A 26,105-nucleotide genomic window follows, 5' to 3' on the forward strand; every position below is an offset into this window, starting at 1 on the left:
TTTGTTATCAGCGAGCCATATGCAGATTTTGCCTAGTTCCGAGCTGAGGGTTTTTTCAACCTGCAACTTACATTTACATTTACATTTAGTCATTTAGCTGACGCTTTTATCCAAAGCGACTTACAAGTTCTGTACGACAAGCCATCAGGAAGGGCACAACTCTATCAGCTGAGCAACAATGTTCATCAAAGTGTTGAGTGCTGCAGTGTAGGTTAGTTTATTAGGACAAGTGCATGACAGTACGGTTAGTTAGGGTTAGATTTTTTTTTTTTATTGTTTTTTTTTTTTTTTTCATATAATGGTTGAAGAAGTGCGTCTTTAGTCGACGGCGAAAGATTGGACGTGATTCGGCTGTCCTAACTGGGGTGGGTAGTTCATTCCACCATTGTGGGGCAAGGACTGAGAATAGGCGACTTCTCTTTGATGACCCTCCCGGAGCTTGGATAGGAGTAGGTCTGAGGCGGCCAGAAGATGCAGAGCGTAGGGGTCTTGAGGGTGTGTAGTTAGAGACCATTGACCGGAGGTAGGCGGGAGCGGTTCCCTTTGCCGCACGGTATGCTAGGTCGAGGGCCTTGAAGCGGATTCGTGCAGCAATGGGGAGCCAGTGCAGGTCCCTAAGAAGTGGGGTGACATGGGCCGACTTCGGTAGGTTTGAGATCAGGCGGGCCGCTGCGTTCTGAATGAGTTGAAGAGGCTTAGTGGCAGTGGCCGGGAGGCCAGCGAGCAGTGCATTGCAGTAGTCGAGGCGGGAGATGACTGTTGATTGGACGAGGAGTTGGGTGGCTTCTTTTGTCAGGAAGGGGCGGATCCTTCTGACGTTGCTCAGGAGGAATCGGCAGGTTCTGGTCGTCGCTGCGATGTGAGCAGAGAAGTTCAACTGGTCGTCGAGGACAACACCAAGGTTCTTGGCGGTCGGGGACTGTGATTGAAAGGTCGGTTAGGGGGGAGGATTTGGCCGGCAGGTGGAGCAATTCTGTTTTGCTTAGGTTTAGTTTGAGGTGGTTGGACGTCATCCAGGCTGAGATGTCGGACAGACAGGCCGAGATCCGCTCAGAGACGTGGATATCTGAGGGAGGGAAGGAGAGGAAGAGTTGAGTATCGTCGGCATAACAATGGTAGGAGAAGCCATGAGACGTGATAATGTTACCCAGTGATTTAGTGTAGAGGGAGAAGAGAAGGGGTCCTAAAACCGAGCCCTGGGGGACACCCGTCCGCAGGGGGCGGGTGGCCGACAGGGTCCCTCTCCATGACACTTGGTAGGAGCGGTCATTGAGGTATGATGACAGCCATGTCAGCGCAGAGCCAGCCACTCCCATTCCTGCGAGGGCCGCAAGGAGGATCTGGTGGTTGACTGTGTCGAAGGCTGCAGATAGATCTAGGAGAATCAGGACAGAGGAGAGGCCTTTCGCTTTTGCTAAGTGAAGTGCCTCTGTGACCGCAATGAGGGCTGTCTCTGTGGAGTGACCAGTCCTGAAGCCTGACTGATTAGGGTCTAGGAGGTCATTCTGTAAGAGATAAGCAGTAAGTTGGTTGGATACAGCACGTTCAAGTGTTTTAGAAAGGAAGGAGAGAAGAGAGACAGGACGGTAGTTGTTTATGACGGTAGGGTTCAGGGTTGGTTTTTTTATGAGCGGCGTGACTCTGGCTTGTTTTAGGGAGGTGGGGACCACCCCCGAGTTGAGTGAGGAGTTGATGGTTGCTTTAACCCATCTCCCGCCAATGACGTGTTACCACGTCATTCCTCGCCATGCGTAATCTGCCAATGACGTCTTACAGCGTCTTTGAGATCAATATTTCAAATTTCTGTCATGGTATTCACATTTCACCCACGGAGTCTTGACTGGTGCTGTAGATCTCCGCTCAACTCTCCAACGCTTCAATACCGCCACCTGGTGGCCGATCGGCGAGTTGCCAAAACCGGAAGTGGCCGGAAGTGCTTAGTCCGTCCGCTATTCCGTCCGGCCACTCGCTATCGCTCGCGGGACTCTATCCAGACACCGTGGATATCGATCCGTTGCCATAACTCAATAAACAACATGATTGGACGTATATTAGTATTATACAAACCGGAACTGGATCACCTAGATCAACATCCCATAATAGCGATCTTTTTGCTCCAGTATCATCCCCCATCGCTATGAGGAAGCTGCCGTGAGTTTCAGCGTTTTTGATTATTATTAACCATACAAACTGCTCTGATCTATATATCACCCATACTACATGAATCATTTAACGTCGGTCATTGCATTATAAACGACCCCCCCCCCCCCCCCCTCCGGTCACCAGCAGATGACCAGTCATGACGTTTAGGATCATGTACAGTTGAAATTTCTAATATAACGTTGATCGGTATCAAACTGCATTTGATCATCTAATATACATTTATGGCTATATCTCACGTTCTATGAAATACAGCAGAAAACGATAAAAACATATTTATGTATTTTAGTATGAATGAAAAAGTAAAAAGGTTCCTACATCCAGAACGATAGATAATTGATGTTGAATGGGCCATAGTAATTAGGGATGCACGATATTGATTTTTTGACACCGATACCGATAACTTTATGCTCCTCAAGCCGATATTTATTGTATTATAATATTTTTTTTAAATGTATATATATATATATATTTTATCCGTTTTTTTTTTTTTAGTATTTATAAGTATTTACAAGTACACATCGGTACTGCTATCGGTACTCGAGAAATTATGGAGTTTTTTTTTGAGGAATTTAAACATCGCAAACTAATCTTGTTGGCCGTTGTCTATATCTCTCCTGCCTCGGTGTCTCTGCCTGCGCGGGGAGCGGGCTGTGCTGTGCTCTCTCCTCTCTTCCCCTCCCACACACACACTCAGGGACCGAAACTAGAGAGCGCCACCCGCCATTTGCGCTCAGTTTTTACATTTGGCGCCTCCCACTGAGAGGTCTGACCGCCGTGTGGCGGGCAATCAAATAGTCATGTGAAAACCGAAAATCATGATCCAATTCTTTAGTGGAGTTCTCACTCGCTGTCTCAGCACAGACATGCAGCGCACCGCGCACTGCTGCTGCTCCTATACTCCCCACCTGTTTCTGTATGCCTGCATGTAAACAGAGGCTATTGCCTCAGACAGTCACCGTGACATTAGTCTAGTCAGAGGGACCTCCGTGAGATAACGTTAGCTACCGTTACAAAATGACCCAGTCAACTATTCACTTAGTTTAATACATGAGGCATTGTGTAACGTTATCCAGCCGCCTAGCTACGGATAGCTCCCGACATAAACAAATGCTCCAGCAATAGTCCAGTGCATAATACCTCCGTTGGCTAGGTAGCTCACTAGTCACTACGAAATGTTGCAGTAAACTAAATAGTTCACTGAGGCGTTGTCCCAACGCCATCCAGCAGTAGCTACAGAAAGCTCCTGACATCAATGTCCTACAACATGCGTATTCGAGCCCCTGGCTTACATCGCATGAGGGCTGCTGACTAGGATCCAGGTGCAGCGCAGGAGAATCCTTTCATGCTGAATGTAAGAGTTTAGGGCCAGCTGCAGCGCCGGAGAATCCTTGCTGGAGCTGGAGGTAGGGGTGGACGGTATGGTCTAAAATGTATATCACGGTATAATTTGAAGCATAGATGGTAACGGTATATATCACGGTATCATCGTTTTTGATAAACTTTTTTTTTAATTTTATATAATTTTTTTTTTTTTATAAAATATATATATTATATAATTAGACTTGTACCCGTATTATCTGCGAGACATCGCCACCACGCAACAAGCTCCACTGTCTGTGTGCACTCCAGTAGCCTCCAGCTACGGCCAGGATTCTCCGGAGCTGCACCTGGACCTATACTCGAGCAGAGCTACGGCCAGGATTCTCCGGCGCTGCACCTGGACCCTATTGTATTGGTAGAACGTTAGCAAGCCCTCAGCTCGAATACGCATCGAATCAGTGTTATAAGACATTGATATCAGGAGCTATCTGTAGCTACTGCATATATAACGTTAATACAACGCCTCAGTGAATTATTTAGTTCAATGGGACATTTCGTTTTGAACGGTGAACTAACTTGCGTTAACGTGAGCTAACAGGTAGCATACACGTCTCTAGTACTAGACTTTGTGGAGCGTTTGTTGATGTCAACTTGTTCTTGTCAGAGACCAGCAGGGCTGAGTCGTCCGCAAACAGGAACAAGTTGCAGTCACAGGCTGACGACATGTATTTGCATAAATTAGGGACCCTGATGTAAACAAGACAAACGTCTTTCTCTGGTCTGCATCCCCTTAACAATTGTGTGTATTGAGCTGTACTGTATTGTACCCATTCTGCAATCTGTTAATAAAGTTTTCATTCATTCATTCATTCATTCATTCATTCATTCATTCACAGATCCTGTGCAGCAGTGGTGGAGGGAGTAGTCCTGTAGCAGACGGAGACCGCAGACAGACAGACGGACAGAATGTAATAAAATATAAAAGAGAAAGGAGAGGAGCTGATGGCTTCATGACGCGTGAGCGGCCAGCCTTCCCCAAGTCTGCTGCCGGGACGTTCTTGAAGAACGCAGAGGCAGGGGGAGGGACACAGCTGTGGACGATCAGCGTCCCGGGACCAGAAGAGGAAAAGGTAGAATCAACTGTCTTTATTTACCCATCTGCCAGTGCCCAGTACAACCAGTCTGACACTGTTGACCACTAGGAGCTGCCCAGTACAACCAGTCTGACACTGTTGACCACTAGGAGCTGCCCAGTACAACCAGTCTGACACTGTTGACCACTAGGAGCTGCCCAGTACAACCAGTCTGACACTGTTGACCACTAGGAGCTGCCCAGTACAACCAGTCTGACACTGTTGACCACTAGGAGCTGCCCAGTACAACCACAGTCTGACACTGTTGACCACTAGGAGCTGCCCAGTACAACCACAGTCTGACACTGTTGACCACTAGGAGCTGCCCAGTACAACCACAGTCTGACACTGTTGACCACTAGGAGCTGCCCAGTACAACCACAGCCTGACACTGTTGACCACTAGGAGCTGCCCAGTACAACCACAGTCTGACACTGTTGACCACTAGGAGCTGCCCAGTACAACCACAGTCTGACACTGTTGACCACTAGGAGCTGCCCAGTACAACCACAGTCTGACACTGTTGACCACTAGGAGCTGCCCAGTACAACCACAGTCTGACACTATTGACCACTAGGAGCTGCCCAGTACAACCACAGTCTGACACTGTTGACCACTAGGAGCTGCCCAGTACAACCAGTCTGACACTGTTGACCACTAGGAGCTGCCCAGTACAACCACAGTCTGACACTGTTGACCACTAGGAGCTGCCCAGTACAACCACAGCCTGACACTGTTGACCACTAGAAGCTGCCCAGTACAACCACAGCCTGACACTGTTGACCACTAGAAGCTGCCCAGTACAACCACTATTTGTTACTATTGTGTACTTTGCTACTATGTCTACTAATATATACTATGCACTGTATGCAGTATGTATATACTACCACCTACTGTGCTAATATGTTTACACTACTATGCACCCAGAGTCAAGTGTAGCACTCAAGTTCAGTACTGCTAGATGAACAATACCACCTACCTTTAGCTCACCTGGGTGCTCTGTGTCATCTATAACATCATATACTCAGAACATTCTCCTGGGTGTCTCTCTGTGTCATCTATACCATCATATACTTAGAACATTCTCCTGGGTGTCTCTCAGTGTCCTCTATAACATCATATACTCAGAACATTCTCCTGGCTGCTCTCAGTGTCATCTATACCATCATATACTCAGAACATTCTCCTGGTTGTCTCGCAGTGTCATCTATACCAGCGGTTCTCAACAGGGGGGCCACGGCCCACTAGGGGGCCTCAGAGAGCTGCCAGGGGAGCCTTGGGATAAATTCTTTTTTAACATAATACATTTTTTACAGAAAATTATCACTGAAGTGATATCTGTTGCAGCTGCACTGTTTTCCATGAAAATAGCATATGTGGATAAGTTTGACCTGATTTCTCAAAAACAGAAATCATTATTTAATAAAATACAGAAAAGGATCATCAAGTTACTCTGGATAAAGTTTACAGAGAACATTGAGACAAAGCTTCCTGACACATCTCCATCCAAACTCTTGGAAGAACTCATTGAAATCTCATCTGATACCACCTGGAGAGCTGGTTTCAGTGAAGTGCCCCTGGAAACATGTTGGTCTGAGTGTGGTGCTGAGTACCAAGTATCTCATGATGCAGCAGTTAAGGTGTTGATACCATTCAGCACCACATATCCGTGTGAAGCTGGCTTTTCATCCATGACAGCTCTGAAAACTAAATATAGGGCCAAGTTGAGCCTTGAGGATGACATGCGTGTTGCCTTGTCAAAGATCTCCCCACGTATTGACCGTATTATTAGCCAGCAGCAGCAGCAGACCTCGCATTGAGCTAGAAATGTCCACTGAGTGAACAAGTGCTTATTTTCTGTATTTATTTAAATAATGATTTTCTGTTTTTGAGAAATGGTCAAACTTATCCAAATATGCTATTTGATGTACTACTACAAGCAGTGTAATGTCAACAGTACTAAGCACTTAAATAAACGTTAGATTGAAAGCAAGCACTTTTGTCATCATTGTAGCAAAAAAGAGGGGTGAAAGGGTTAACCTTCTGTAGTGTGGTGAGGTTAACATGGTGTCAGGAGAGATAACAGGTGAGGTTAACATGGTGTCAGGAGAGATAACAGGTGAGGTTAACATGGTGTCAGGAGATATAACAGGTGAGGTTAACATGGTGTCAGGAGAGATAACAGGTGAGGTTAACATGGTGTCAGGAGAGATAACAGGTGAGGTTAAGATGGTGTCAGGAGAGATAACAGGTGAGGTTAACATGGTGTCAGGAGAGATAACAGGTGAGGTTAACATGGTGTCAGGAGAGATAACAGGTGAGGTTAAGATGGTGTCAGGAGAGATAACAGGTGAGGTTAACATGGTGTCAGGAGAGATAACAGGTGAGGTTAACATGGTGTCAGGAGAGATAACAGGTGAGGTTAACATGGTGTCAGGAGAGATAACAGGTGAGGTTAACATGGTGTCAGGAGAGATAACAGGTGAGGTTAACATGGTGTCAGGAGAGATAACAGGTGAGGTTAACATGGTGTCAGGAGAGATAACAGGTGAGGTTAACATGGTGTCAGGAGATATAACAGGTGAGGTTAACATGGTGTCAGGAGAGATAACAGGTGAGGTTAACATGGTGTCAGGAGATATAACAGGTGAGGTTAACATGGTGTCAGGAGAGATAACAGGTGAGGTTAACATGGTGTCAGGAGAGATAACAGGTGAGGTTAAGATGGTGTCAGGAGAGATAACAGGTGAGGTTAACATGGTGTCAGGAGAGATAACAATTTACTTTAAGTTATTATTAATAGTCTGTCTGTCTGTCTGTCTGTCTGTCTGTCTGTCTGTCTGTCTGTCTGTCTGTCTGTCTGTCTGTCTGTCTGTCTGTCTGTCTGTCTGTCTGTCTGTCTGTCTGTCTGTCTGTCTGTCTGTCTGTCTGTCTGTCTGTCTCTCTCTCTCTCTCTCTCTCTCTCTCTCTCTCTTTCTTATCTGTTGCCCCAAGGTCCCTGCTGGCTTTCGTCGCTACAGAGACGGGGAATCTAACCTACGAGCTGTTGCTGCGTTACCGGACACTTTGTGTGAGCGACGGCCACGACGCAGAGGTGTTGGACCTGTACGGGATGATGAAGGGACGCTTCGAGACGTTCCACACCGGAGCCTACACCCTGTTCATCAAGGCCTTCAGCAGGACGGAGGGATGGAGGGAAGCTCTCGCTCTCCTGCAACAACTTAGCAAGGTGACCGGCTTCCAGGAGGCTGAAGGCGTCCATTAAAGGAACACTTAACCCGTTAAGCCCTGGCCATATGTCGCCTAAAAGTACATACCCAAGTAAATGGAAGATTGCTCCACTTCTACAAGGTCCATTTGCGTGTTCTTGGTATCTAGGGAATGTATTCCCAATGTCAGAAATATTGTCTGTTACTATGCTTGAGTAAATTGTAATTTTAAGTTAAAGAAATAATATGTTGTATTTTATGCAATTAACGTTGAGGTTTGTTCAATATTTTTTATTCACGTCAAGCGGCTGCAGCTTTGTCTGCGGCTGGTGTGAGCTGGGTAGTGTAGTTTTATGAAATGTCGACGTCTATCGAAAGCCCTGGGTCTCCTCTTTGTTAGGACTACAACGATTTCATGACGGCTTTCTGTCTTTCGCATATTTAGCTAATAACACTTAAAATCATTGGTAAACAAACGTAGTGCTGAAAATATACACTTTGACTGCTGTGTCTTTACTCTTGGCTACATTTGAAAAAGAACCACAACATCACTAAGGCTGAGGCCAACTTATCGATATATCGATAATTATCATAACTGCGTGATATCTATAGACCTCTTCCAATGTACAGTTTATATGTCTGAGGAGAAGACTGGTTTGATTGATTGATTGATTGATTGATTGGTACTCATCATCTTCGTCTCCACAAAGTAGGCTACTGGGGGGTCTACTGTATGTGAGACATATTTCCTTTAGAGTGAAAGAAAAATGACATGTGAACAAGTATGTTGTGTGCCAGTGTAACGGATATGTACCGCGATAGTGTGACTACGGTACATGGAAGTAAAACTCACTCCCCAGAGGCATCCAAACTGAGCGCTTAGAAGGGAGTTCCTTTCTTGGCGCAGTGGTTTGCGATGCTGGCCCCGGTGCGGACGCCCGGGGTTCGACTCCCACTCAAGGCACGGTCGAAGTAGTGGCAGGTTCAGCGTTGAACCCGGCTACAGTGGTGCCGTGACCCGGATGCCTTGGGTGGTGTGAGTTTAGGGGGGGTGAATGTAACGGATATGTGCCGCGATAGTGTGACTACGGCACATAGAAGTAAAACTCACTCCCCAGAGGCATCCAAACTGAGCGCTTAGGAGGGAATTCCTTTCTTGGCGCAGTGGTTTGCGATGCTGGCCCCTGTGCGGACGCCTGGGGTTCGACTCCCACTCAAGGCATGGTCGAAGTAGTGGCAGGTTCAGCGTTGAACCGGCTACAGTGGTGCCGTGACCCGGATGCCTTGGGTGGTGTGAGTTTAGGGGGGGTGAATGTAACGGATATGTACCGCGATAGTGTGACTACGGTACATGGAAGTAAAACTCACTCCCCAGAGGCATCCAAACTGAGCGCTTAGAAGGGAGTTCCTTTCTTGGCGCAGTGGTTTGCGATGCTGGCCCCGGTGCGGACGCCCGGGGCTCGACTCCCACTCAAGGCACGGTCGAAGTAGTGGCAGGTTCAGCGTTGAACCCGGCTACAGTGGTGCCGTGACCCGGATGCCTTGGGTGGTGTGAGTTTAGGGGGGGTGAATGTAACGGATATGTGCCGCGATAGTGTGACTACGGCACATAGAAGTAAAACTCACTCCCCAGATGCATCCAAACTGAGCGCTTAGGAGGGAATTCCTTTCTTGGCGCAGTGGTTTGCGATGCTGGCCCCGGTGCGGACGCCCGGGGTTCGACTCCCACTCAAGGCATGGTCGAAGTAGTGGCAGGTTCAGCGTTGAACCGGCTACAGTGGTGGTGGGAGTTTAGGGGGGGTGAATGTAACGGATATGTACCGCGATAGTGTGACTACGGTACATGGAAGTAAAACTCACTCCCCAGAGGCATCCAAACTGAGCGCTTAGAAGGGAGTTCCTTTCTTGGCGCAGTGGTTTGCGATGCTGGCCCCGGTGCGGACGCCCGGGGCTCGACTCCCACTCAAGGCACGGTCGAAGTAGTGGCAGGTTCAGCGTTGAACCCGGCTACACCAGGTTAATGTACTCTACTATTTTTGTATCACAAACAGTGCTGTATATGTACAGTTTATTCCCCCTCAAATGTAGAGCCCCCCCCCCCCCCCTCATCCGCATGCGCACTCCAACAAATACTTGTCGTAAACGAGAGAGAGAGCGAGCGAGAGAGCCCCCCCCCCCTCATCCGCATGCACACTCCAACAAATACTTGTCCAGGCCACAATACTTGTCCACGCCACGAAGCCCCGCCTCAAAGCCGTCCACGCCACGAAGCCCCGCCCAGACGTTGGGCTCTGTGGCTCTGCAGATATACCCTACTCCCTTGCGTAGCTGACCTGTATGCGTGGGTGCCTCCCTCTTAAAGGAACAGACCATAATCTTATAACACATACAAGATATACAGATAGACAGTACTGTGTAGTAAAAAGATATCATAAAAATATATACATTTGAAGGGGAAGAAACTGTGCATTGCCATTGGTAAACAAGACGAAAGTCTTTCACTGTATTGTACCCATTCTGCAATCTGTTAATAAAGTTTTCAATCAATCAATCAATTCCTTAAAATTGTGCAGACGTGCGGGAGTGCCTTTGCCTTTGGGAAACATTATTCTGTGTGGGAGGACGCCCGCCTCCTCTCTTTTCTTTTCGCTATTTCATCTGTCGGATCATCACTCTCCAGCCGCACGTCTCAACCGAGCCTGGTCAAGGGGGAGGGGCTAGGCCCAATGTGGAGTGACGTCCCCTCTCCGCCAATCAGCGCACGGTCTGTCGCTGCCACAGGCTTGCCCCGTGTGAGGCTTGCTGTGCATGGTCCGAATTTGAATCCACATCGTTCCGGTGCCCAGACTGCACTAACAATAAGTAACAACAATGTGTTTTTTCAACGAATACTAGGGTTTGGGGGGGAATGGGGAATATAGATGAAAATGTTCAGTGCTCCATCGCGTTTTCCTCTGCAGGGGAACACGGTTCATGCAGGAGGTGTCTCACATGGGGTCACGGCGCCAAGCAAATCTCACCACAATTAAAGGGACACGTCTCATTTTAATATATCCCAACCCTGGTCTGGACTCTGGAGTCAGTATAATGTAGAACAGTACTGATCTGAGAACAGTTTAATATATCCCAACCCTGGTCTGGAGTCAGTATAATGTAGAACAGTACTGATCTGAGAACAGTTTAATATATCCCAACCCTGGTCTGGAGTCTGGAGTCAGTATAATGTAGAACAGTACTGATCTGAGCAACTTGCAATGGGCCTGGTCTACAAGATACACTATCCACTCTTTCTTCAGTCACCCCTTCCTTCACCCTCATTCGCCCAGCTGTATTCCATCCCCCTAATTCACACACGGTCAAGCAGCCTCACCGCCGGCTCCGACCGGCTCCGACTGGGGGGACACACCGTTGCGAGGCGCCTTTCGCCAGGGCTTGAACGACGCTATTAAAGACGAGCTTGCGTCCAAAGAAAGACCCACCTCCCTGGGCGAACTAATCCATTTGGCCAGTGAACTGGACCTGCGTCTTCGGGAACGTCGTCGAGAGAAAGCTAGCACCGCTCGTTCGCCTATACCCGGCCCGCCTCGTCGCGCTGCCCGCGCCGAAGAAAATAGTTCCTCCGAGCCCATGGATCTCGACCGCTCACGTCTCCCTCCCAGCGAACGCTGACACAGGCTCGCTACAGGAGCATGCCTGTACTGCGGTCAAACGGGTCACTCCGTTGCCTCTTGCTCGCTTCGCCCCCAAACGACGGGGCTCGACAGTAGCGCTGGGCGTCTGTTCGTGTCTAGATATCGCTCCCAGCTCTGGCCCAAACATGCTATTCCGCGCCACGCTGTGTCTGAATAACCAAACACTCCCGTTATCTGCCCTGGTTGACTCAGGGGCCGACGAGAACCTCATCGACGCCGGAGTAGTCTCCCGTTACAACATCGCTACTGACGCCTTGCCGATACCCCGCGACGCCCGGGGGTTAAGCAGGAAACTTCTCACGCGGATTACTCGCCACACCATACCCCTTCGCCTTCTGCTATCCAGGAATCACAGCGAGAATATTCGGTTTCACGTTACCAACTCTCCCCACAATCCCATTGTCCTTGGCATGCCTTGGCTCAAGTTACACAATCCCGTTATCAATTGGCCTACCGGCCTGGTGACCAGCTGGAGCGCCCACTGTCACGTCGCTTGTCTACAGTCGGCTCGGCCGCCACTAGAGGGCGCCGGTTCGTACCCCCCCAAGGAGAACATAGATCTGTCTGCTATTCCGCCGGCCTACCACGATTTGAAGGCAGTTTTCAGCAAACAACAGGCCCTCTCCCTGCCTCCCCATCGCCAATACGACTGCGCCATTGATTTACTCCCCGTGGCGCCACTCCCCGCTAGTCGCCTGTTCAACCTCTCGCGCCCAGAGAGAGAATCAATGGAGAAGTACGTTCACAAATCCCTGGACTCGGGCATAATCACCCCCTCCTCCTCTCCTGTCGGCGCAGGATTCTTCTTCGTTTCCAAGAAGGATCGTTCCCTTCGCCCCTGTATCGATTACCGGGGTCTCAACAACATCACGGTAAAGAACAAATACCCCCTACCTTTAATCGACTCTGCTTTTGAGCCCCTGCAAGGTGCCACCATCTTCACAAAACTGGACCTCAGGAACGCCTACCACCTTGTCCGCATGCGGGAGGGAGACGAGTGGAAGACGGCCTTCAAGACACCACTCGGCCACTTCGAGTACAAGGTAATGCCTTTTGGCCTGACCAACGCCCCTGCTGTCTTCCAGGCCCTCGTCAATGACGTTCTCCGTGACGTACTCCACCGCTCCGTATTCGTCTACTTAGATGACATCCTGATCTTCTCCCGCTCCATGGAGGAGCATGTCCAGCACGTCCGCCGGGTCCTCCAGCGTCTTCTAGAGAACAAGCTGTTCGTCAAGGCGGAGAAGTGTGAGTTCCACGTCTCCTCCATCGGCTTCCTCGGCTACATCATAGAGGGCGGCAAGATCCGGGCGGACCCCGAGAAGATCAGAGCGGTGTCCGACTGGCCCCGTCCCACCAACGTTAAACAGCTCCAACGCTTCCTGGGATTCGCCAACTTTTATCGGCGCTTCATCAGGGACTACAGCCTGGTCGTGGCGCCTCTCACCCAACTGACCTCGCCTTCGGTGCCCTTCGTCTGGTCCGACGCAGTGGACTCCGCCTTCGCCGAGCTGCGCCGGCGCTTCACCACCGCTCCCATCCTCGTCCAGCCGGACACGTCCCGCCAGTTCGTGGTGGAGGTGGACGCCTCCTGCACCCGAGTAGGGGCGGTTCTTTCCCAGCGCTCTGCCACCGACCAGAAGCTGCACCCCTGCGCCTTTTTCTCACACCGCCTAACCCCAGCCGAGGTCAACTACGACATCGGGAACCTGGAGCTCCTGGCGGTCAAGCTAGCCCTGGAGGAATGGAGGCACTGGCTGGAGGGATCGGAGGTCCCCTTCCTGGTTTGGACGGACCACAAGAACCTTGCCTACGTCTCAACGGCCAAGCGACTGAACTCTCGCCAGGCTCGCTGGGCGCTGTTCTTCGCTAGGTTTAACTTCACCCTGACCTACCGGCCTGGTTCCAAGAACACCAAGCCAGACGCCCTCTCCCGGCAGTTCGTCCCTGAGGAGGGGTCCACACACCCCGACACCATCCTTTCCACTTCCTGTCTGGTGGCCACCGCCACCTGGGAGATCCAGTCCGTCGTCAGGGAGGCACAGCGTGCCCAGCCGGACCCAGGTAACGGTCCACCTAACCGGCTTTTTGTCCCTGACCTCGTCCGCTCCCAGGTGCTCGAGTGGGTTCACGCTTCCCGGTTCTCGTGCCACCCGGGGATCGACCGGACACTATCCCTGGTGAAGTGGCACTTCTGGTGGGTCACCATGAGAGAGGACACCCGCGCTTTCGAAGGCCTCCCACCGACCGCCCGCCGGGCTCCTTCGTCCACTCCCAGTCCCCGGTCGGCCCTGGTCGCACGTCGCCCTGGACTTCGTCACCGGCCTTCCCCTCTCACACGGTAACACTGCCATCCTCACCATTGTTGACCGTTTCTCAAAGGCTGTGCACTTCGTTGCTCTCCCCAAACTCCCCTCTGCTGCAGAGACTGCTGACCTGATGGTACTCCACGTCTTCCGGCTCCATGGGATCCCGGCTGACATCGTCTCCGACAGGGGCCCTCAGTTCATATCCCAGGTCTGGAGGGCTTTCTGTCGGGCTCTGGGGGCCACGGTCAGCCTCTCCTCCGGGTTCCACCCTCAGACCAACGGCCAGTCGGAGCGGGCCAACCAGGACCTGGGATCCGCACTCCGCTGCGTGACAGCCCGGGACCCCTCCGGCTGGAGCGCCTTCCTGCCATGGGTGGAATACGCCCACAATTCCCTGTCTTCGGCGGCCACAGGTCAGTCCCCCTTTGAGTCATCTTTGGGCTACCAACCCCCGCTGTTCCCTGCCCAGGAAGAGGAGATCGCCGTGCCGTCGGTGCAAGACCATCTCCGTCGCTGCAGGACGATCTGGGACGAGACGAGGGCTGCGCTGCTCCGGACTGCGGACCAGAACCGGCGCTTCGCCGACCGCCACCGGACCCCGGCTCCCGCCTATGTACCAGGTCAGATGGTATGGCTCTCGTCTCGGGACCTGCCACTCAAATCCGTCTCATGAAAACTAACCCCCCGTTTCGTGGGGCCCTACAAGATCCCGTCCCTCATTAATCCCTCTGTTGTCAAGCTCCAGCTCCCCCCCCATATGCGCATTCACCCTTCCTTACATGTCTCCCAGCTCAAACCGGTGGTCTCCAGTCCCCTGTCTCCCCCTGCTCCAGAGCCCCCTCCTCCTCTGGTGATAGACGACCACCCGGCCTACGTGGTCCGGGAGTTGCTGGAGTGCGGTGACGCGGCCGCGGCTTCCAGTACCTGGTCGACTGGGAGGGCTACGGCCCGGAGGAGCGGAGCTGGATCTCCCGGTCGATGATCCTGGACCCAACTCTCGTCCAGGACTTTCATCGTGCTCACCCTGACAAGCCTGGGCCGCCGGGAGGCGCCCGTCGAGGGGGGGGTCCTGTCATAATCACAGCACGGGCCTACTTCACTCCCCCTCCTTTTCCCCTCACGTCCTCCACACGCTCCTCTTCATCCCCCTCTCTATCCACTGCGCACTCCTCCTCATCATCCTCTCTTTCTTCAGTCACCCCTTCCTTCACCCTCATTCGCCCAGCTGTATTCCATCCCCCTACTTCACACACGGTCAAGCACCCCACTCTCCCCAGCTGCACTCAATCCTTCCCTGATGGGGGGACTATTTCTACACCTCGACGCTGACCAGAAGCTGTCGTGGTATTAATTACCACTGCCCAGGTATGACATCTCTGCCGAAAGCTCTGCTGCTAGATACCCTCCGTGTATTTGCTTGCTCTAACCCGTTTCTCTCCTGTGCCCCAAAGGACCGCCGTCCCTGCCTGGACGTCACCTGTTCCCGAAGAGGAGAACAGGTGACAGAGGATCACCTATTCTCCCGCTGCCACCCAGCAGCTCCCACGACAAGCACCAGGACCGCTTGCTCGCTCACTGCCGCCGCGGCAGCCACAGGACAGAACATAACCCTGTTCTATTTCCCCCCAATTCCTGTGTTGCTCAATTGACATTAAACACCTTTGAAACCGCTCCTATCTCTTCTCGTGTATTCAGCAATTGGGCTGTGCTCCAGACCCCAGTTCTCACAGCTCACACCTAACACAACCCCCCCCCCCCCCCAATGTACAGTAAATGACCAAGTATGGTCTTGTCAATATTCCAATGTACAGTTTTGCTTGTTCAGTTGTACAGTGTCCCCCACCCACCCACCCCTCCTACCCAACCCCCACCCCCCCAACCTCCTCCAATGTACAGTTTCTTTGTCAAATGTATATACTCTCTTTTCTGGACTCTTTTCTTATCACAAACAGTACTGTATTTGCAAATCTGGTATGTCATAAATGTATATATGTAGCAGTACTGTCTATCTGTATGTCATGTATAAGATAAGATAAGATATTCCTTTATTGATCCCCTTGGGGAAATTCCAGTGACACACACAGCTGTATGTCATATATGTTATGATGAATTGAAAATGGGGGACCCTGATGTAAACAAGACGAAAGTCTTTCTCTGGTCTGCATCCCCTTAACAATTGTATGCATTGAGCTGTACTGTACCCATTCTGCAATCTGTTAATAAAATTTTCAATCAATCAATCAATTCAATCAATCAATCAATCAATCAATCAATGAGAACAGTTTAATATATCCCAAACCTGGTCTGGAGTCTGGAGTCAGTATAATGTAGAACAGTACTGATCTGAGAACAGTTTAATATATCCCAACCCTGGTCTGGAGTCAGTATAATGTAGAACAGTACTGATCTGAGAACAGTTTAATGTATCCCAACCCTGGTCTGGAGTCAGTATAATGTAGAACAGTATCAGTGTGTCAGCAGTGTGTGGATGAGTGTATGAGCAGCATGAATGTTGTAAAAGTAAAGAAAGCAACCAAACGACCAAAGAACCAAAAACAAATGGGGAGTTCAGAGAACCAGAGGCATATCCTCATATAGACTGCATTATACTGTCATATAGACTGCATTATACTGTCATATAGACTGCATTATACTGTCATATAGACTGCATTATACTGTCATATAGACTGTCATATAGACTGCATTATACTGTCATATAGACTGTCATATAGACTGCATTATACTGTCATATAGACTGCATTATACTGTCATATAGACTGTCATATAGACTGCATTATACTGTCATATAGACTGCATTATACTGTCATATAGACTGCATTATACTGTCATATAGACATTTTATTAAGAGATTGCAGAATGGGTACTGTTATAATGTTAGCCTTATACCGAGGATTAAACATAGATATGCAATATCTATGTTTCCCCACCAGGGGGAGGTATCGGTTAAGGGATATTATTTGGAGGACTACAGAGGTGTAGGCGTGACTTTTTTCGTATCCGGTCCCTGAGTTCTTCCCTCAGAGAGTCACGTCACGTGCGCTCAGAGGAGTTCTGGAAGAGAAAGCAACGTGTCTTCACTCCGTGATACTTCCGTGTTGTTCAGGTCAGTAAACTCTGTGGAAATACAGAAACACTACATCTTAACAGGTGAACGTTATGTGGCGTGAATGTGAATGTATGTCATGAGTATTGATAACTGGTGAGTCTTTTATATCGAGTGTAAAAAGTACGAGCGGCGCAGAGCGGCGTGTTTAGAAAATGGCGACTGTCACGCGATAAACTGAAGAAGACGCTGTTATCATTTTGTATATTGAAATATGTTTGTTCAATGCTGGGGCCCTGAACACTTGACACTTATTTTGAATATGGTTCTTTTGTTATCCGTGGATTTGGTTGTAAGGGTTATTTTGGCCGGGTGCGGCAGGGAGTGGCGGTCGAGTTTGGAGTGGGGGGTCTTAATATAAGGCCCTCTGTGGTATATCCAGCCGTGGCTCCGTGGTTGTTAGAGTGGCCTGAGGTGGATTGGAGGATGATGGAAGTGAAGAGGTCGCGAGGAGAGGCTGGTTGTCGAGGCAGTGGTGAATTGGCGCGCCAGATGTTTTGAATGGCTCTGGTCGGGCGTTGTTTACTATGATCACAGTCAGTAGTCTCGTATTTCTAATCGGTCCTATTTGTCCGATCGGGATCTTTATACTTGGATATAGCTGTTGGGTGTTGGGTTGGTGCGGATAAGCTGGAGAGGGAAAGTTTGCTCTCTTGTCTGTAATCGACGGATTTGTCGTTGCACTTTGAGAGAAGCTGCGCCCGTGTGTTTTGGTGCGATTTGAACGCCAGCTGTCAATAAGCTAACAGGAGGATTGAGGTTGGTCTGTCTGCCGGTGGTTCTCTCCAGGTCTTTCTGTCTTAACTTTTCTTGTTCTGTGTTTTCTATTCCTGTCTGTTTTTCTTCTTCTTCAGCTATTTGATCCTAGTGTTTTTAGGACTTGCCATTTAGTACGTTATCTTGTAGAAGTGTTATGAGGTCAGTGCGTGAGGGTATGGAGGATGAGGGAGGGGGTCGGGGAGCGCAGGGGAGCAAGGGGGGAAAGCGCCCAGCGACCAGTCCTATTCCAGGGGATAGCGGGAAAGTAAGGAAGGTTGGGGAGGGTGAGCTAGCTGTGTTGGTCAAAGTTAGAGGCCAGGGGATGGAGGTTTTAAAAATCTCCACCCGATTCGGCTCTCATCCGCATTGGAGCATAGGTTAGTGTAACTGAGGGGTACAATTCCCTGACTGTATTAATCAAGTATGGTATCATTAAACCACTACCGTCTTATGTACATTATACTGGCCATACCGTACACGAGTATATGATGAGAACACTTCCCCACAATGAATCGGTTCTACACAAAGTTGTCTTTAAGTATTTATTAGCAGCAAAAGGTACATAATATACTTCTCTATTTTACTTTGGATGCGCTTATAGGGCAAAGGAATGTGCGTAGGCAAATCAATAATGAATGTCCATTCTCATTATTACGCATGAGATAATAATACAACCTGAATACTAGGAATTATATCTATGGGATACTGGTAGGGGGGTTCCACCGGTTGTAAGCCAGCAGGGGGAGGCAATGCTCTAATGCAAAGTCTGGGTCAGCGGGGACTCAATAGGCTCCTGGAGGCGGTATATTACTCCCTGCTCGGCAGACGAAAGGCAGCTGTAATCCCAGTGTGCGCGCAGCACAGGTGGAAGCCGGTCAGCCTCTCTCCAATAGAGACGGGCTCGAATGATGCTCCTCACGGGCAGGTCCCACAGCAGTGGGTGTAGACGATTCTTCTCCGCTCCAACAGCATGGTTAAAAGCAATAAGAATAATAATCCAGCCGGAAAGGGGCTCCGCATTCACCGGTGCAGATCCTCCGGTGCGCGGTACTCCACACCAACCAAGTTGAACTTGACGTTACTCAACCAAGCTCTGATACTCCACTATCCTATTCGCACGCGGCTATAAGTGCTCTATTTAGACACACAATTGCTCACTTCACTTGGTCTTTGACTCGTGATGAAGGCTTTTACTAGTAAGGAGCGAACGATACGTTGAACAAACGTATTAGGATAAACAAGACTCTATCTTGGGGCAATACGAGCCCTACTTCACCGCACGTTGCATAGTGGGTGAGGCTTCACTTGTTACTAAGACTGAACTGAACGGACTGCGGACTGAACTACTTCTGTATTCACCTGCGCCATATTTATATGTTGGGGGAACAAACTAGTACCAGCCTTATTCCTGTCTCGTAGTCCTGGGCAGAACCGGGCATGTTGAGACAAGACTTGACGGTAGCTTTGAACTCGACTCTGGGGGTAAGACACTGGCGCTGGTGGCACGCTATCCAATAAGAGAACGAAATATTATGGTCTGTAGTAGGTTAAAGGGATATTCCGTGTATATGTACAAAGAATACACAAGGGACATCAAACGATACACAAATACCACGCAATATATATCAATCAATAAATACTAGGGATGCTCGATATTGGCTTTTTTACCGATATTCCGATATTGTTCAACTCTTAATTTCGATACCGATACCGATATCAACCGATACCGATATATGCAGGGTTTCCCCCCAAAAAAACTGAATAATTTCAGGTAATTAATAATTTCACTGGATGCATTCAAAAGGCTTTCTAAATGTAAGCATTATCTGTGCAAAATATGATAATTAAAAAAGTAAAAATTAACATTACATATCTCTTGTTGTTGAATTAAACCAACATGCATACTTTTGACAATAAATAAAATAAGAATTGGTTCTTACTTGCTTGCCTGGGTAAATAAAGGTTAAATAGATGTATTTTTTTTTATTTTTTTTTACCGATACCGATATTTTCCGATATCACATTTTACTGCCGATATCGGCCGATAATATCGGTCGGCCGATAATATCGGACATCCCTAATAAATACATATATTCGGCTTAATCTGACCCTTTGTAACAGTTAGGAAAGGGCTTCCAGTCTACAGTGAGGTCAGATGGTCAGTTAAAGTTGGTATGCGTTGACCAAAATCAGTTTGATTCAGCCATAAAGATAGTCAAGCTTATGGATGTAAAGGTGGAGGTGTCAAGCATGCATAGGCAGGCTCAGGGGTTAAAGGTAATGATATTTGGAGTATTTGAGGGCCTTTCTATCCAAGAGATTTTGGAAAATGTGAGGGGTGGGCAGGTGACTGAAGTGGTGCGATTTAAGCCCAGGGAGGGGGGGGGGGGGTGATTCCCCTGTACTGCTGATTTTTTCTGACAGTGCCCTGCCGGAGAGAGTGTCTATTGGCCACATGACCTATAGGGTCAGAGAATATATTAGGCCTCCCTTGCGGTGCTATAATTGCCAAAGGTTTGGCCACAGTGCTGGATCCTGTAGGGGTAAGCGGAGGTGCATGAAGTGTGGGGAGTGTCATGACATCAGGGAGTGCAAAGCGGATGTTCCAAAATGCTGCAATTGTAGCGGGGATCATCCTGCTAGCTTTCGGGGGGGTGTGTTCTCCAGCAAGGCTCGGCAGGTTGAGACGGTGAGGGAGCGGGATGGGACATCCTATGCTGATGCGATTAGAGTAGTTCAGGGGGCTAATATTGAGAGTGCGGCTATGGTGGACGGGGGGAGTCAGCGTGGTTCTCCCCCGGCCGGGCCAGTTATTCCCCCAGATTCTCTGATCTTTAGCAAGGAGTCCTTTCTAGCCTTCGTGGTCGAAGTGCTGGCGGGAGCAAAGGTGAGTGGGTCTCGGTCAGACACAATTAAAATGGTGGTGGAAGCAGCAGAGAAGTATTTGGGGGTCAAGGAGTTGAGCCCAGAAAATCTGCATGATTTGATGGCTGGGAATGAAAGGGGACCTTCACAGACTCAGCGGCGTGGGAGCAAAGAGGTCTCGGTTGATATGGCGGTGGGGGTTGGGGATTCTGACTAGTTATAATGTTGTACATCCTTCAATGGAATGCTAGGAGTCTAACAGCTAATGGGCAGGAGCTTAAAAGGTTTGTGGCTGCTTTTAGGGATAAGCCTGAGCTAATTTGTATTCAGGAAACCTGGCTGAAGCCATGTTTGGATTTTGTCATTCCAGGGTATGACAGCTTGAGGCTGGACAGACCTGGAAGATCAGGAGGGGGATGTGCAACATTTATAAGGAATGGGATTCAGTATCGGGGCGTGGATGTGGGAACTAGCCTTGAGTGTGTGGTGGCGGAGGTATGGACAGAATCTGGGTCTATAAAAATGGTAAATTTGTATAATCCTTGCGAGCGTTTGGAAGCAGCAGGGCTGGATGGGATTATGGAGAAGTGTGAGGGTGGGTGTATATGGGTGGGAGACTTTAATGCTCACAACCCTTTATGGGGCAGTGGGAGAAAGGATCTTAATGGAGCTGTGGTGGAGGAATTTCTGGATAGGAATAATCTGGTTGTGATCAATGATGGGAGACCTACCAGGTTCCATATACTCGCTAATTCTGTTAGTCATATCGATCTGACTTTCTCCTCCCCTAATTTAGCTAGGGTGGGGGAATTGGATGTGACGGACATATATACAATGGGGAGTGATCACTTCCCGATCTATAGTAGGTTTGGCAGGAGATTGAGAATTGAGGTTGACGAGGTAAGAGTAAGGTTCAATTTCTCCCGTGCTAATTGGGATGAGTTTCAGCAGGTGTGTGTAGAGTTAGTTGGGGAAGTAGACAGTGACGGCTCTGTAGATTCATGGAACTCCTCCCTGGGGGATATGATTCACAGGGCAGCTCTGAAGGCGGTTCCTGTGAAGCAGGGGCCAAAACCTAGAGTGATAGTTCCTTGGTGGAATAATGATTGTGATGGTGCGGTGAGGAACCGTAATCTTGCTTACAGGCGGTTGAGGAAGCACCCTACGGTGGAGAATGCCATAGTTTATAAAAGGCTCAGAGGAATAGCTAGGAGGGTTATTAAGGACACAAAGAGGAGTAGTTGGAGGAAGTTCTGTGGGACTTTGGGGCCGGAAACACCTGTGAGGGACCTGTGGTCGGCGGTGCATAGGATGGGAGGGAGATTTAAAAAGAGGTCTATTCCGGTAATGACCGCAGGGGGGGTGGAGGCGGTGTCCAATTTGGAGAAGGCTAGTATGCTGGTGGAGGCTTTCAGGGCTGTTCATAGTTCTGAGAGTCTCTGGGAGGAGAGGGGTAGGAGGAGGCAGGGTTCGAAATTAACGGGGGCTCGGGGCAAAATGCCCTTGAAAATGGACAAAATGCCCCCGAATATCAGTTAAGGGGGGCAGAAAATGCCCCCGACAGTTTACTAATTATATATATAATTATATATATGATCTACAGTGCGAGCATTTCCCTTGTATTTGGCCCTAATAATAATGTGTGTGTGCGCCACCCGGAAAAATCATTTACTCGAGACGAGTGACGATTACAAAACAGCTCCGCTGTTATAATAGTCCCACATTACACAAGGCGCATAAACGTCCAATCACAGTAGCGCCCGAAAACAAAGTCACGGTACCGGCTTAGGCAAGTTATACATTCAGAATCAGACAACGCAAAAAAATCAGCCAGCCATGAAGCCCATTCATTTTTATTTTGAGCAAAAGAGAGACGAGGAGAAAGAGAGGAATCCGGCTGACATGGCTTTTGAAGTGATATTCGCACGTGTTTTTGCGGGTCCAGTCCCCACGGTATGTTGACAGAATTCGCAAAACACCTTATCGACTGAAGCATAAAAGTCATTAGGATACTGCTCTGCTCTGAATTTAGGGCTTAGTGGGGAATTTCTTCCGACGTTAACGTTAACGACGCACCGAAGCAGCTAGACCATTTCTCCGTGTTGTGTGTAACACGCAGCGGTCCCCGCCTCCTCCCTCCTTGCAACAAACGTTCCACCCAAAAACGGAATTTCTATTTCATAATGAATTAAATAATTGTATAAAGAATTTTCAATGTTCTGTCATCTAATAATATATTCCATTACCTTTCCTATCTGTATCAAAGTCAAAATGTTGGTATCATAACAACACTACAACATACAAAAGCAGCTTGACAACCGATATCCTTTGCGTTTGATTGATTGAAAACTTTATTAACAGATTGCAGAATGGGTACAATACAGTACAGCTCAATACACACAAGTTAAGGGGTTGCAGACCAGAGAAAGACTTTCGTCTTGTTTACATCAGGGTCCCCCATTTTCAATTCATAGTGTGCACACGCACAGTATAATAATGCATGAGATAAATAGTTAATAAACTCTGTTACTTGAACAATTTTCACTGTGCTCCTAAATTTCTTTGTGTGCTCCTAAATTTTTATTTAGATTTTATTTATAAACATTTTATTTAGGAGCACATGTGCTCCTTGGGAAAAAGGTTAGCGTAGAGCCCTATATATGGAGACATTAACATTACATTATCAAACATAGGGACGAAGACTGTAAAAAAAAAAGTGTCAACAATGTTTTATAATCCTTATGTTAATTTTCATCATAAAAATTCAGTGCCCCCGAAATACAAAAAAAAGCCCCCGAAAATCAATTAAGGGGGGCAAAAAAAGCCCTTGAAAAAAAATGTTAATTTCTAACCCTGGGAGGAGGAGGGAGCTCCTGTCAGCCAATCAGTGGAAGTTGGAGTGGAGTTTAGATAATGTTAATCCAGTTAATGTCTTTTTTTCTCTAAAGGAACTGAAGGATGCAATTGCAGCAGGAGCCAGAACTACCCCTGGGAAGGATGGTCTGGGCTACGAGCTTTTTCAGCATCTGGAGGAAGGGGCTCTCTTGGAGGTTCTGGCACTGATGGGTAAGGTATGGGAGGAGGGGAGGCAGGGTTCGAAATTAACGGGGGCTTGGGGCATAATGCCCTTGAAAATGGACAAAATGCCCTCGAAAATCAGTTAAGGGGGGCACTTAATGCCCCCGACAGTTTACTAATTATATATATATATTTATCCGGTAATAGAGCGTCTTCGGTGTATCGTACGGTTCAGATGACGCGCAAATAAAAAAATTCATTTGGCGGAGCCGGTGTCCTGCACTGGCTGCAGGCAGCAGCAGCACTGCAGCCAGGTTGCTAGTCAGTTTGTGTAAAAATGGCACGCACAATATAAATCAATCTTCATTACGACTTTAAAAACATAGCCATTAACATTACATAGGCATACACACATCTTGCCATAGCGTTAGGAGTTTGTAAACACAACGCACGTTTTAACTATGGTAGCCCGACGCAGCCCGCAAGCTAATACTGTAGTCAATGAAATGTCACCGTAGCTACTAGCTACTGTAGCAGAGGAGGAAATGGGAGTCTGAGAGGCGGGGTGTTTAAAGACAATGATAGGCGTTTATTCAACATCCAAGAAGGCTAACATACAACTGTGTTTTACTAACTCCAACCGGGACTATTGCCGCTTTTCCACTGCATGTTGATGTTATGAAATATGAACTCCTAACGTTACCGGAGCTGATAATAACATTGCCAGCTGGTGGTCCGTGACGCTAAAATGTCCGTGGGGACCCGGCGCCAACCCATAGATAGTTCCAACTCACCGAATTACGTAATCCACCACAGTTGCACTCAATATTTAAATAATGTTAGTTTAAATAAATGTAGACAGAAACATAATAATTTCAAGCAGAAAACGAATCTTTCCATTAAGAACTGACAATCAGGGAATTTAAACATGGTTGACATTGTTTTTGTGTGTTTATATTAAAGAAAGGAAAGTCTAGTGCTGGCTGAGCATATTGTTTGTTTGCACTAAGTTAATACTTTGACAAATGTAGCCTATATTTTTCAGTCAGTTCGGTCTTTGTGTGCCAAACATTATTTAAGGCTGTAAACACTGTAAACCTTTTATTTTATTTTTAATAAATGAGAAGCATGTTTAGATTTGAGTGTTAATTTTTTTTTAATAAAAATTAACATATATCGAACTGAAAACCGTGACCCCAAAATCGTGATACGAACCAAACCGTCCATTTTGTGAATCGTCCCACCCCTACCGTTTATCATAAAAATTCAGTGCCCCCGAAATACAAAAAAAAGCCCCCGAAAATCAATTAAGGGGGGCAAAAAAAGCCCTTGAAAAAAAATGTTAATTTCTAACCCTGAGGGGAGGCTTCCGACTGACTGGAAGCATGCGGTCATAGTGCCGGTGCTGAAGCCAGGGAAGAGGGGATCTGACCCGGCGTCATATCGGCCTATTGCTCTGACGTCGGTGTGTTGTAAAATTATGGAGAGGATGGTGACCAATAGGTTGGTGTGCTTTTTAGAGACCAAGGGTCTATTGTCAGAGTTCCAGAATGGGTTTAGGGTGGGGAGGTCCACCATGGAGGCGGTGGCAGTCATGGAGGAGGATATCAAGAAGGCCTTTGTGAACAAGGAAGTGGTGGTGGGGGTGTTCCTTGACATATAGAAAGCCTATGACTCCCTATGGAAGGAAGGGCTTCTGATTAAGTTGTTCGACCTGGGGGTCAGGGGCAGGATGCTGAACTGGATTCAGGATTTTTTGAGAAGGAGGACTATTCAGGTCAGGGTTGGGGGCGTCTGCTCGGATACTGTGGAGGTGGAGAACGGCACCCCGCAGGGGAGCGTAATTAGCCCGGTTCTTTTTAATGTGATGGCTTAGCCAAAGGCTCATTAGGTAGAATGGCCCCGGATCTGTCTGTACAGTTAGGGGGGGCCGAGCTGAGGGAGAAAATTAGGGAGGGGGTTTTGAGGGAGTGGCAGTGTAGGTGGGACTCGGAGACCAAGGGGAGGCACTTTTATTCTATCCAGCCCTCTGTCAGGAGGATGGGGGCCCCTTTTGGGGGGGCTAGAAGAGACTCAGTTGTAATCTGTAGATTACGGTTGGGGCACTGTGGGCTTAATCAGACGTTGGGTACAGTAGGGAAACATCCTTCTGGGTTATGTGAATGTGGGGGGGTGGAGTCAGTGCAGCATGTCCTGAGGGATTGTATTAAGTACAGAGAACAGCGAAATTCCTTCTTTAGAGTTCTTTCTTCTCAGGAAGTTAATTCTTTCTCTTTGCCTTCATTTCTAGGCCTGGGTGAGAACCACCAAGAGAGAGCTAGTGCTGTTGTGCAGTTCCTGCTTGCTGCGGGGCTGTATAATAGAATATAGGGCTGGAAATCTATAGTGCTCCCTCTGTCCTGTGGAGGGCGGCAATACGCCTAGACGCGTAGTCCGCCGGAAACTTACAAGAAGAAGAAGAAGAAGACTACAGAGGTGTAGGCGTGACGTTTTCCGTATCCGGTCCCTGAGTT

At 48.4% G+C, this 26,105-nt stretch overlaps 1 protein-coding gene across 1 annotated transcript; it reads left to right on the top strand.

Moving 5' to 3' along the window:
• Nucleotides 1-4,493: 4,493 nt before the first annotated feature.
• On the top strand, nt 4,494-26,012 carry LOC311239260 (uncharacterized protein; the record flags this gene model as incomplete). The annotated part of the gene is made up of 4 exons (XM_084327566.1): nt 4,494-4,663; nt 7,611-7,845; nt 23,523-23,640; nt 25,883-26,012. 4 exons carry the CDS (start codon nt 4,494-4,496, stop codon nt 25,960-25,962), a joined length of 603 nt encoding a protein of 200 aa, XP_084183692.1. The 3' UTR covers nt 25,963-26,012.
• Nucleotides 26,013-26,105: the final 93 nt, after the last annotated feature.

Source organism: Notolepis coatsorum, assembly GCF_963971535.1.
Source record: "Notolepis coatsorum genome assembly, chromosome: 13".
NCBI lineage: Eukaryota > Metazoa > Chordata > Actinopteri > Aulopiformes > Paralepididae > Notolepis > Notolepis coatsorum.